We start from the raw sequence: 14,143 nt of genomic DNA, 5'->3' as shown, positions 1-14,143 counted from the left end.
TAGTGCCCTCAGTGGCAACACTGAGAATGCAATTCATACTTGCGCAACAGCAGTTTTGGTACACAACTGCTCTCTAAATGCAGTTTGAGGAGCTTTAAGTTACACCTTAATTCAGTCTTTTGCGATTGTGTATATTTGCACTGTACTTCTGTTCTTATTTCGGTGAGCTTCACATTGATTTGCTGTCATACTGAAGCGTTGCAATGCATGACAGGAAATGAGAGGCAGCTGTTGAAAGTGTCATACTGTTTTCAATCTTAATTAATAAGCAAGATTTTAGCAACAATAGTCATTAGATTTTTCAGAGGATGCAAAAAACAACAATCAGATTAGGTTGTGGGATAAACCAGCTTGAATGTTTGGACGTACTGTGACCTGTCTTGAATTTGTTTAACCTTGATGCTGTTTTAGAAGAAACACATACTAGTTTAGTTTAATCTGTACTAAATTAGACAGCATTTGAGATCATGATACGTTTATGTTTATTTCTTCTCAATTTACTGAAACACTGCTATTTCAACTGTTTTCTTTGTCATCAGCTGAGCTGGTGGCCATTTTGTGTTATTGCAATGCAGAGTATGAAATGGCAGAATGGGGGAGGGGCTCTTAAAGAGACCTAGTCTGGCTCTCAGTAGTAGCTGTAGTGTGCATGCTTCACTGCTGTTGTGCCTTGTGTCTTTGTTTCTGGTCATTCTAGAAGGAGTTTAAGCTGTAGCTAGACGTGCAAGAATTTTTTTTACATTTCATGCACCTGTTTGTCAATTTTGTGAGTTTTGAAATGCACAAGTGACCCACAACGTAATGTTCAGTCAGAGAAGTAGTAGAAAGGTAGGTTTAGACCCCCCGAAAAAATATCTGAAACGCTTCCAATAATCATTTTCTGCAGAATATATACCAGCTGTGCTTCCTCACTCACTCTTCTATCCGACAACAAGTTGACACACAAACCTGCCTCCCCTCACTCACTCATTTCTATTTCTCCGAATGAATATTGTTGGTGTTAACGACTTGAATTTCGGTGTGGGATTGCGCGTATTGTGCATCGCTTTACCAATAACCGCAAAATTGGTAAAGTACTAGTGAAGGTGCGCTCACAAAGCCTCCTCAGTACTAAATTGAGTAATATTTTGCTGCTTAGAAAAAAAGTCAAATTTACTAAAAAATAATGTTAAAATGCCAGTCTTGAAAAGTTTTCACGTAAACACAGTGTTATGTTTTAAGAGAAACAGTTTAACAGAAACAAGCTATAAAACGGATGCGCAACAGTATAATGGATCTGTGCGTCAGGTGTTAAAGTGACAGCAGCCTAATATACCTGCTGCCACATTACTTGAGCTTGAGTCGTGAGACAGCTCTGGATATCTTGCATGCTAGATATTTTTCTGAGCTCAGTGATGCATCTGCGAGGCGTCTGTGAGCGTCTTTAATGCGTTGTTGGCTCTTTCATACTAACAGATTGGCAAGCGTTTATCGGTCAATCCCCCGGGATTTGCACGCGATAACAACCTGACCTGTCAAGCTCAACGATTTTCAATTCGGGCTTAAATTGGGCTTTAAATCATGTAGTGTGAACTAAGCTTAAGTTTCATTTTAAAGGCATACTTCAGGGTTTAGCATTAAGATTTGTATTAGTAGAAAACCTATAGTATTTTCAAATTACCATGCTTTCCACCCTCATATCCCCCCGAGATGAGAGATTTATGTATTTTTTTGTCTGGAAAAAATCCTCAGATTACGCAAAAATCGTCATTTTGCGTCATCTGAATATTTTTTGGCCAGAGGCTAAAGAATATAGTCAGTAGTAGGGGCTGTCCCGCATGTTTTCAACCCACCCATAGAGGGTGGGATCTCACTCACAGTATTTGCCGCTTTTCCACTACACAGTACCAGCTCGACTCGACTCGCCTTTGTTCCGTTTTCCACTGTGTAAAAGTTGTACCTGTACCTGCTTTCGGGTACTTTTTTTGTATCACCTCCGGCGAGGTTCTGAGCGAGCTGAGGCGATACTAAAATGTGACGTCAAATCAATGCCGACAGCTGATTGGTCAGAGAGAATCGTTACCATTCACTGCATCATTATTGCACGCGCCAGATGTATCCAGAATAACCCCGCCATTTTTAAATAGTTTGGCCAGAGATAGTTACAAAACGTACTACTGTTATTATGGCAACTCAGAAGAATATGCCATGGTCAAACGAGGAGGTGCAGACTTTCCTTTGTTTGGCCGAAGAGAGGATCCAGCGAGAGCTTGATGGGGCAACGAGGAACGAAAGGCGTCCCTATGACGACCAGGTACTATTTGTGGCGGCTCTGTCCGCAATGGAAAACGAGGCGAGCCGAGTCGAGTCGAGCAGGTACTGGTAATGGAAAATAGCCGATAGTGCCAGCCATCTTTTTTTGGAAGCTAAGCTAGCAGGCTCTTGTTCAGTGGAGAAAGCTGAGTAGTTGGGGTTACCATCCTCTTTTTTCCCGGACATGTCCGACCGTCGATGTCCGGGATTCAGCTTTTGCTTTCTGCAGTCGACATTCATTGTTTACATGCACATCTTTTGTTTCAATCTAACTGAATTCATTCTGATTGGTGAATCTGAATGCAGTGTTTACATGAACGCTAAACAAGTGATCGGTTGATGTGCGTTTTAACATTTCTAAGAAAATTCCAACTCCTCCGTGAGCGATACGAGACCGGTGCGTCTCACAGCTGTCGCTCATCGGTAATCACGCCACCGGCCTCGCGCCGTTCTCCCGTGGCCCTCACTTGTCCCGCTTGCCACAGTAAACATAATGAATGGCGACTGTAGAACGCAAAACCCGAATCCCGGACATTTTGGGCGATCTCGAAATGCCAGGCAGAATCAATGCGGAGACTCACTAGTAGCCTAGACTTGTTTAGCACTCTGTTACCGGTAGGCGTGGCCTCCTATGGCAGCGAAGTAAGTGTATTCTAGGAGTTGTTGTTTTTCATTCACATAAGCCAAAAATACATTCTCTGGCTTTTCTCAGTCTAGAAAGCGTCTTAATTAGTGAGCAAGATTTCAGCAACAACCGTATACGTTCTACAGAGCATGAAGAAGCAAAAACAACAACACAATCAGATTAGGTTGTAGGATGAACCTTGAATGTTGGGCATGCTATGCCCTGTGTTGAAGTTGTATAACCTTGACGATGGAACAGTATTAAAAGATAACAATTTTGAAAAAGACAAATAAGACCATGGGTGACCTTGACCTGAGGATAAAAAACAGGCTTGATTATTTCAGTCTAAATTAGACAACCTTTGAGATCAAGGCACTTGTGTTTGTTTCTTCTCACTTGGCCTAACTGCGATTGTATTTTTTTTCTTTGTCATTATCTGAGCTGGTGGCCATTTTGTGTTATTGCAGTGCAGAGTGTGAAATGGCAGAATGGGGGAGGGGCTCTTAAAGAGACCGTGCTAGAGTCTGGCTCTCAGTGGTAGCTGTAGTGTGCATGCTTCACTGCTGTTGTGTCATTTAGTGAGAATTTTAAACACTAGTGCATGAAAAATATTCAATTTCCTGCACCTGTTTGACAATTTTGTGGGTTTTGAAAGTAATAACATTTTATGGCTCAGAATTCTTTATTCTACAATTGTAAAATTGTACTATCGAATTGAAATCTGGTAGATCAGATGGCTAGTTTTAGCATCTTTTAACAGATACCTTCAACTTCTGACCGATACATGAGAGTTCTATAACAACCAATAACTGAAGTAGTCTCAACTGGTTTCAGCCGGGTTTATCTGTGAGGTGGCTGAGCTGAGCATACAATAGCATTGGAAAAATGATATCAGTTTCAATGCAAACCTTTTTTTTTAACTAACAATGCTCTCTGATTTTAATATCTTGGATTTTGTGTTTGTCATTAGGATTAGATCCTAATGCTTCTGCTCCTCTGAAATTTAGAAAATGGTATATTCCAGGCGTCTCTGTTTCTACTTATTCATTTTTGTTCTCAGTCAGGACTGGGGTGGGGTTTTGCTTGTGTTAGCAGCAGTTTTTTTGCTTCCATTTCTCTAAGCCATTCTATGATATTATCCAGTTTAAAGAATCTATGGATTCATTTTTTTGGAAATCATTTAAGACGGTTGTGAACAATGCTGTTTTATTAAGCAGTAGCATATATAAATTCATTTAACTTGTATCGAAACAAGCATCTTAAAGTTCAGAGTAATGGCAATGCGATATTAGCAGTGATAATTGCGTCTGGTGCAATACGCGCTAGTGATTTTATTTTAGTGCATTCACGCATTTGACATGAATTCGCTGGTCAACCGAGTGCAACCGAGCTCATGTAGCAGCAGGGGTGGTAGCGAAGGGAAAGTGACAGTCGCACAGCCAATCATTTGATTCGTTCTGAATGGAAAGAGTTGCTGTGTTTATTGCACTCTCCTTTTCAGATTATTTTAGATATATATTGTATATAAAGACATACAAGTATATAAATTTGGGTAAAAGAGTTTTAGAAAAAAAGTCAGTTGTAGTTGTGAATCAATTCCTTTAAGAAATAATTAAGCTTTTGATTAAACGTAAATATAGAAATTACAGAATAACACTTTTTAACACATTTACTCAGCAATGTTTTGGTCATGCCGTTCTATGCACTTGTTAAAATGTATAGTGTGTATGCATATTTTTTCTATCTCATTCAATTGAAACTGCAAGCTCACTGCTAGGCCAAAAAAATCCTTTGCGCTGTAGATTCAGCAGAAGTGCATTGCTGCTTCTAATTAGCGGTGCATGAAACACTGTGGATACCTGTTTGAGCTGGGTAAAACATGCATGCGAGCATTCATCCAGAGAGGCAGCCACAAACATCAAACCGTTCGATGTAATGTCCGCCGAATGTTGCATGGTGCATTACATTGTTAATTTATAAGCATTTGGGAAGAGCTTGATTCAAAATGTCATATTAATCCTTCTTGGCCAAGAATGGAAAACTTTAGTCCTGGATGGTCACAGTCCTGGAGAGTTTAGCTCCAGCCCTAATCAAACACACCTGAGCAACCTAATCAAAGTTGCCCATCCCTGTTCTTGGCTGACCCTCTGTCAGTGTTAATATTCAGAGTTTGATATTCTAGGGTTCTAGTGGCCGGGATGGAAAAGGCGGAGATTATAAATAGCCGAGCTTGTCGTGCTCTTCCTTGCACTACTTCCTTTTAATGGATCTCTCCACACCCCTTTTAAAATAATAGTACGATCCGTGCCTATCCTTTCTCCCGTTTTGACTGCACATTCTGCAGCAATGGGGGAGGGGTGAGTGTTCTCACTTCCATGAGTTTTACCCCCACTCATGTTGAAGTACTTCTGTTTCTCATCGTGATCTCTACTTGATTTTTTTTGTGTTCTTGGAAATGCTAGTTTGTTCAATCGCTTGTTGATTTGTAACAAGGTCTTGCAGACTGTTTTGGTCACTGAGGGCAGTATATAATGTTTGAGTCTTTTTACAGGATTCAACAGTGATCCAGACAGAGGATGTAAATATTCTTTATTGGTTTAAAATTAACATGTTTTAAAGGAACCTCTGCAAACGTAGTTGAGTCCGAGCGATGCTTCCCTCCCCCTTCCATCTACTCTTGTGCTCCTAAACGTGCATGAGTTCTCTCATGACTAATCCTGGGCTAAGCTTGAGAACCGCTGTATTGCAGGCTTATTTCCACAGTTAATTGTATTTTTGTGTTGACACATTTTTTTTGCGTCTATATGTGAACGCTTAGGGGCTCTGAAGAGGATTGCGACAAACTCGATGCTCATTTGCGGATATGTTGGACCTCTGAGTTAGTGGACCTTAGAATGACAACTAGTTAATGTCTGTTTGGAACTCATGTGGTTAAGAGTGTCTCCCCCCCCTCAGTCCTTCTAATGGTATGCTCTCCAGTAATTTTCCACTGTCTGCTCTGGCGTTGTACTATGCAGCAAGAGGGTGGAGCTACACTGCAGTGTGACTGTTTTCTTTAGAACTAGTTTCAGCTAGTTTAAAATGTTGAGACCTAATTTATGTTTTTACAGTTCTCGGTTTTTCAATTCTGTTTCACAGCACATCCATCCACCTCAAAGTTAATTTAGTAAGGAAAAAGGTAAAAACCTGAATAATTAAATTAATTAAAGTTAAGAGAAAATGAGTTTTTCCCCTTGCAGTTAGACCTATATTAGCACTCATTTTTTTTCAGTGAGAACTAATTAGTGTAATTACTGATAGAAATGAGTAGCACCCCTGTAAAGTCCATGGTACAGCCCTAGCCCTGCCCCTCCCCCACATCTGCTCAGTTTTACTGCTAGGCTTTTGATCGCACGTCGGCTAGTCACGCTTGCAAGTTTCTCCTCCAAGCAAAAGGTGGCCTGCATTTGAGGGTAGCCCTGTAAGGTCACAGCTCTCTCTCTTCCTGTACTTATTTAATTGTTTGTATTTTCATTAGCGTCTTTCTGTGTATGATTTATAGAACTATGTAAAATATATTAAATTAACAAAATGCAAAAACGCAGTAATTGGGGTGCTTGCGATTGACTGCGCATTAGTATAAAAGTGTTTAATATAAAAAAAAACATTTTTTTCTGTAACTGTGTCACATGTATTGACCATATGCTAAACTAAAAGCAGTTGATTGGTTGTCAATCAGTTGATTTTGGCATGTCTTTCAGGTGTACTCAATCCTGGACGTGTTTTCCTTTTAGCAGCGGTTAAAGTCCCTACCTTAGCGCACCTGCTTGTAATTTACAAGATCCTGAGGATCTTGATTAGATTTCTTGTGAGCTTGTTTAGAGGCCAGACTAAATTAAACTTGAGTTACAGCTTAAATACTGAAAGCTGTAGTGGTGTCACAACAAAGTCCTTGGTCTAAACTTGAAACTAAATTTTAATGAAATGTAATCCTTACATGAGCTAAAATGCTTACAAAAAAAATTTAATTGCACATTTTTTTTGTATTATTTTAACTAAGAAATAGCGAGACCAGACCAAACTACAGACCAGAAAAATCAATTCAGCTGGCCTTTAAGAAAAGGTTCAGAGCTTAAACGATTTAGATTTTGGCATACTTAAAATCGAAATGTTTGTAAACTAAAGGGATTAGGTGTTTCCAATGTAGACGGCTTTTATAAATTAGAATGGAGGGGGATTACATTTTGATGTGACGTGCCGCTTGGATGCAGTGTGGATGACGTGATAGTTCATGCTATTGGCCTTTTCACCTTACAATATTTCTGATACAGCATGACCTGCATTTATCTATAAAACAAAGCATGCAGTTAAAGTCCCGAGACATTGCTACTATTCCATAACTGTCACTCGTTGAGTGAAAGGTGACAACGGTATGGGACATCTGCATGGATTGAAGAGAGAACCCATTAATACTCCAATGCACAAGTAGCAATGGCACAAGACTCAAGTATGATCAGATATCTCAGAAGAATCACAGGAGCAAGCCTGCACCTGATGCATAGCGGAAACCATCATTGTGCTCCTGAATACAGAAGACCAAGGCTTGAATAACTGAACAGACTATGCCCTCTGTAGTAGTTGTGCGATCTTGATGATGCAGCATGATTAAAAGCAAATAAATAATTCCTGTGTGGACGAATGTCAGATGTGAAGAAACATGCTACATGCATGCTAGACACTCCATCAGACAGCCCTGAAACAAAGGCACTTGCTTTTAATTTAGTCTTTTCTTCCTGTTTAATTTACATGATTTGTGCAGCTACAGTTGTTTGGCTTGCCAGCAGCCGAGCTGGTGGCCATTTTGTGTTATTGCAGTGCAGAGCTACTATGAAATGGCAGAGCGGGGGAGGGGATCTTAAAGAGACTTCGCTGTAATTCTGGCTCTCCATGGTAGCTGCACCGTGTACACGGTTTAATGTTGTTTTGTCGTGTTTGGTTTCAGTCATTCTTGCAGGATTTAGGCTTCAATGCGTGAAATGTTTCATTTCATGCACTTGTATGATCATTTTGTTAGTTTTGGAAAGTAATCATTTATTACACAGGACAAAGAAATTTTAGATCAGGTCATTATAAAATTTTTGTTTTGTTGCTTGATCCGCTAGCTAGTCAGTTAGTGTATGTTATCAGGAACAAAGACTGACACATGACCGAGATCTATGACATACAACCCACAGCTAAGCCAGTCTCAACTGGATTCAGCCGGTTTCTGCCGGTCGTGTCTGTCATTAGCTGGCTGTGCCTACAGTAGCATTACAAGGGGGAAGCTGGGTTTTTTTGGACTTTAGGGAGTTATTGAATTATTATTTTTTAAGATGTATACAGGTCATGTTTGTACACATTGTACCCACACCAGAAAACCTCATTAATAATACTTTATATTTTATTTTTTAGGATTAGCTTCTGTTAATGTTTGTGCTGCCCTACAAATCTGAGAAAAATGGTATATTCCATTTAGGTTTTTACTCTTCATCACAGTGAAGATTGGGGGAGGATCTTGGTATATCTTATGTATTTCATGCTAGCAGCAAATAGTTTTTGATTGGTTAAATTGCATTGAAGAATTTCTTCAAGGTTTTTTTTTTTTGTCTTTTGACTAAACTTTTTGTTGTGCACTATACCGCAACAATTGCATTTGGCATTTATTCATTTTAAAATGTTTTTGTTGAATGGGACATACCATTTTGAATTATATAAATGCAAATGGTGAATAAGGAGCCAAAATTTAGCAGTCCCACAATACTGAATTAAAAAAAAATAGATGAGAATAAAGCTATAAATAAATATTAGTCTGAAACAATGCTAAATAATAGAGGCACATAAACCAATATTCCACATAACTGTAAAACTATATAGTTCTGGCACTCTTTAGCAACAGTCTCATGTCTTCTAAAATGAGATCATCTCATTTTACACCCTGTTTGTGTTGTTCTTTTTGTATTGACTTATAACATTGAATTAAATTGTAATCACCTTGCTAATGTATAATACTTGTGAGGTAGTTAGCTGGCATCTGCTCCAGTACCAGTTACTAGTACTGAGATGTCCACACAGAACGGTATTGAATATCTTAGTCGATAGTCAAAACTACCATTCTCTGTTCATCTCGAGTTGCACGATGACTAAAATAACAGTAACTGACAGTGAGTCAGATGCTTATTCATCGAGTGAGTCATTAGACTGATTCAATCAGATAACTCAGGTTTGATTTTTTTTTTTTTTTGTTGATTCATTACAAAGAATCAGCACATAGTTATTTGTTCACAAATTAGACTACAGAGGTCTTTTCTTGTGTGCATCCAGCGAGAACAATGCAGTAAACAATGTTTATTCATACTATCAGTATTTCGCAGTTCTCCTTTGCTTCTTTCTCATCACATTCACTTCACACTGTGAACTCACAAGTCCCAACTCAACTAAAATTTCTCTTTCCTGGTGCTGTAGATTCAGCAGCAGCGTGTCGTAGTCTTTGATTAGCGGTGCAGACAAATCTGTGGCTACTTGTGCAGGGTAAAAGCAGCATGTGGGCCTACATCCAGATAAATAAATAAAATAAAAAGCCATTGGATACACTGTATCCTCAACTTGTATGAACAATGAAAAGCTTTCTGATATGAATTAACATTGCTGGGATTTTAAATGAATGCCTCTTGTCATTTGTGAATTCGCTTTACTGAAACGGCTATATAGACTCAGAACTTGCCCTTAAAGCTGGCTTTCTGATTATTGAAACTACTGAGGCAACCAACTGACTAGCAGATTGAGTTTGGTCTCTGCATTGAAAGCTAGTGCTACACACGAATCGGAAAATTCCAAGCTGTTGAGAAGAAGCTTGGCAGAGCATAAGCCCCGTTAAATTTATAAGCTACTAGATTATGCAGAAACACACTATAATTAAATTGTGATTTGTATGTTAATTTAGGCAGATTTTAGTAGTACATTTTCTGTCTATTAATTTCTACAGTTTTTTTTTTCTATATATCTTCTGCAAAAGTGAGGGAAAAGCGAGTATTCATGATTTTTATCCCCTTATAATTTGACAGCTTTTATTTATTTGATATTGTCTATATGCTTCACTTTTTCGCAATGTATAATTTAATTGAAAGCCTGCAGTTTTGTGGAGTTTGGCTTTGCTTGTTCAATCATGGCAAGGTCTTGCAAACTGTTCTGGTTGCTGAGGACAGTTGTGCTTCTTGCTAAATAATAGTTGGTACCTATTAAAGTCTTACTATTTTACTAGTGTAGAAGTCCACGTTTTAAAAACGACTGCAAACATGGAAGAGTCCAACGTGTGCTCCCCTCCCCCTTCCATGAACTCCTTTGTGTGCTCCTTGAGGTAGTGTGACTAGACATGCTTGCACTCTCTCATAACTAATCATGGGCTGCGTTTGAGAACCGTTTTATTACAGATTCATATCGTGAATTTAAATGTTTCGATAAAAAAATATTTGCGTCTGCCTTCATATGCGCTTGAAGTTGGACACCTCAGTTTAGGAACATCTCGATTAGTTGGACCTCAGATGGAAAAGACGTGTAATTAATGTCTGTTTGGAACTCGAACCGTTGTAACGTCCAAATTAAGAGTGTCTCCCCCTCTCGGCCTTTCTAATGGTATGCTCTGTACTCTCCAGTAATTTTCCGTTGTCTGCTCTGCTGTGTTACTTTGCAGCAAGAGGGTGGAGCTACACTGCAGTGTGACTGAGCTTGCTCTTGAACTAGTTTCAGCTAGTTTGATATGTTGAGACCTCATGTTTGTTTAAAAATGTTTTTAGTTTCATGTTTAAGTCTGTCAAAATGTTTTATTTAATTTGCTAAGAAAAATCCAAAAGTATAACCGGAATAAATGTATTGCTAAGAGAACAATCATTTTTTTCCCTTTGTGCAGTTATGTGAATAGGCTAAATATAGTACAGCTGAGCTCATTTGTCAGTGTCAAATATTGTATATTAGTGTGTTTAATACTGAAATGAATAATAGTAGCACCCCTGTAAAATCCATGGTACAGCCCTAGCCCTGCCCCTCCCCCACCTCTGCTCAGTTTTACTGCTAGGCTTTTGATCGCATGTTGGCTAGTCACGCTTGCAAGTTTCTCCTCCAAGCAGAAGGTGGCCTGCATTTGAGGATAGCAGTGTAAGGTCACAGCTCTCTGTCTTCCTGTACTTTTGTTTCTCTTTATTAGAATCCTTGTGGGAATGTGGTTTATTTTAGTAGAATGTGATTTATCGAAGCTAGACATGTTTTTGCGACATTTTTAATTTTTTTTACCGTAGTTTAAAATGCGGGTTTTCAAAAAAACAAACATTTTGCTACATAATGCGATTATTGGTAAATGTCTAACATATGTACTAAAAAATGTATGTTGGTTCTTAACCAGTTTATTTACGCAGATATAACGTGGTTTAACTCACCTGTGGTAATTTACAGGTGATTCTGAGGAGCATGATTAGCTGGTTCAGGTCCTTTTTTGGAAACAAACACAATCTTGAAAATCAAATCTGCACTGAGGTAAATCTCCAGTAGGATTGTGAGCACCCTTGTAGTAGAGCTAACATACTTAGGCCTTCTCTGTTAACAGTGCTTACCAAATGTATTTAACTAAAATAGATAGATTAACTTAGCCATGCATGTCTAGAGATATTGCTGCTATTCTATAACCCTGACTTGTCAAGTACAAGGTGTTGAAGATGAGGAACAAGGATTGAAGAGTACCTATAACAGCGTACAACTCCAGGATGAAGCAAAACCGGAAGACTGATGATGATATAGCTCAATGGAGCAACACGCACCTGACGCATCAACTGAAACATGTTTACGCTGTCCAGAAGACAAAAGGCCACCTCTGTGCTCTCATATAGCAGGTTATTTTGTGGGATCTAAAATCGTGAATGATTGAAGACACTTGAAGTTTCACAACCTAAAGAGGATGAATTGAAGCAAAAAGAAAATCAACTGCTGGGAGGAACCCCGACGTTGGGAACCGGAGAGAGTCAGACGCATGCTCTATGCAAGTTGGCTGAATTAAAATAGACAACTTGTAAAATCAAATCAAATCTGGTTTAGGTCACATGGATAGTGCAGTTGTTTGGCTTGCCAGCAGCCGAGCTGGTGGCCATTTTGTGTTATTGCAGTGCAGAGCTACTTGTATGAAATGGCAGAGCGGGGGAGGTGCTCTTAAAGAGACGCCGCTGTGATTCTGGCTCTCAGTGGTAACTGCAGAATGTGCACGGTTTACTGTTTGTTGTGCCGCGTTTGATTCCTGTCATTCGAGAAGGAGTTTAAGCTCTAGTGCCTGAAATATTTTCTATTTCACGCATATAAGACAGTTTAGTGGTGTTTTGACAATGTTATTGATCAGACAGTCAGCAAATAAGAGGAAAATAAGTTAATTTCTAAAATAAAATTGACAGAAATCAGTTAATCTGATGGCTCTATCCCAGAAACCTCCAAGTGTTTTTTTTTTGGCACATGAGAGAGATCTATGAGATTGTATCAACTGGTTTCAGCCTGTTATTAGCTGGCTGTGCATACAGCAGTTTTAAAAGGAAAGCTGTTTTTATATAAACAGTTGTTGTGTTGGAGGGTTTTAAGATGGGTTCAAGATGTTGTGGCCCTAAATGTTGTAAGTATCCATTGCCGGTCATTTGCGCTTGTACTTCTCTTGTGCTTGTACATCGGCGCTACATTCTCTCGGGAATTCTCTGCGAGGTAGAAATTCGCAATAACATCGGGATTTGGTTTCAAGTGATTTTTGTCTGAATAAAATCCGCTTTGTCCACTTACCAACAAAGAAGGGAGTTTATTTGGCACTAATGCTCTATAATAAAGAGCAAAGGATAAACTTAGGGTTTGAATTTGATGCTTTATCTTCTGCTGCCACAGAAAACTATGAAATGTTGTTTGGGAGCACGTTTCGATTTGAAACAGCGGTGTCTCAAAGCCGTAATTATAATATTCAGTTGTCGGAATCCCCTTGGTGTAGTGAATTTTTAAAAACGTTTTTTATTAAACAATTAAAAATATCATTATAAAAATCTTCTGCTAATAAATTTAATTAGAATAAAACGGAAGCCGGAATCATGTCCCCAGCAATATTAGCAGTGCCGCAATAAATAGATCAGAATAGTTATAGCGTCGTAAAATAAACCTTACGCTAGTGCGCAAACCGTAGAGAGAGAGAAATGAATATAATAAATTGAATCTTTTACACCCTGATAGCATACTATGTTTTAATTGTTCTCATCATAGCTGCAGTATTATACTCATTTTTATGTGACTGTACTGAGAAGGCGCCAGACTTCCTCTATATGAAAACAAAGAGCTTCAAATTTATCAGATAAAAACCATGCTGTTTAGCCTCCTTCAAGGCCTTTATCAGACATTAGGAACATCGGACACACTGGAAAATACTAAATGAAGTTTTATCACAGTCTTCCTTGTATTCAAATTTCTGCATCTCCACACCCCTGCTTTTAGTTATCGTACGATCCCTGTCTCTTTCTTACCGTTTTGACGGCACATTCTTCAGCAGTGGGGGAGGAGTGACCGTTCTCATTGCTTGAGTTTCACCTCCACTCTAATGGAACGCCTTTTCATTCCCATTTTACACCTTTTTTTGGTGTAATTTCTCTCTTTGCAGTTTCATGGAATGTTTTTCCTAGTGGTCTTCTAAAGTTTTTTTTAAGAAAAGAGGACCAGCGGAGAACTCTTTTCCTTCCATTCACACTAGGTGTGAGATAGCTAGTCGTACTTGCGCTCTCTCATGATCATGAGTTCTGCCTATGAAGTATTAGGTTCATTGTGTGTGTATTCATGCACGTTTATTGATTGTGGATGGCGCCAAATATGTCAGTACGAAAGGGGCATTGACAAGCTCACTGCTGCTAGGCAGACATGTCTTAACCAGATGTGGTGCAACTAGATTTCTACAGCAAGTGATCTTTGTCCACTCTGAAAGCGAAAATGCTTTGCGACAAAATAACCTCAGTATGTGGTTTTCTCACTTTGCACATTCTCTTGCACTCGCAATAATTTGCACATTACTGCTGAAACTGCGTCAATCTAATGCCTCCAACAGACTGTGTGATTTTGGCAATCCTATAAGATCATTACAAATCACACTGTACGACATGGATCTAACAAACTTGTGTACGACATGAATGTAGACTGTACGATGATGACAACTATTGAAGT

The 14,143-nt window shown here is 39.0% G+C and overlaps 1 protein-coding gene across 7 annotated transcripts in view; it reads left to right on the top strand.

Moving 5' to 3' along the window:
* atf7ip (activating transcription factor 7 interacting protein) overlaps window positions 1-14,143 on the top strand; it is a 43,772-nt gene that overhangs the window by 13,944 nt on the left and 15,685 nt on the right. For 2 of the 7 annotated variants that reach the window (XM_039687328.2, XM_039687321.2), the window contains exon 1: window positions 11,378-11,458. The exons of 3 other annotated variants lie outside the window; for them this stretch is intronic. In XM_039687328.2, the coding sequence (XP_039543262.2) occupies window positions 11,393-11,458 (66 nt within the window). In that variant the 5' untranslated portion in view covers window positions 11,378-11,392. Of the gene's footprint in view, window positions 1-6,343; window positions 6,383-11,007; window positions 11,084-11,377; window positions 11,459-14,143 lie in introns of those variants that run through there. 2 more of the 7 variants (XM_089132017.1, XM_039687366.2) reach the window with 2 other exon arrangements.

This window comes from Pimephales promelas, chromosome 6, assembly GCF_988280905.1.
Source record: "Pimephales promelas chromosome 6, fPimPro1.hap1.1, whole genome shotgun sequence".
Lineage (NCBI taxonomy): Eukaryota > Metazoa > Chordata > Actinopteri > Cypriniformes > Leuciscidae > Pimephales > Pimephales promelas.
The sequence above is the reverse complement of the archived record's forward strand: the minus strand, read 5'-3'. Positions and strand labels throughout refer to the sequence as shown.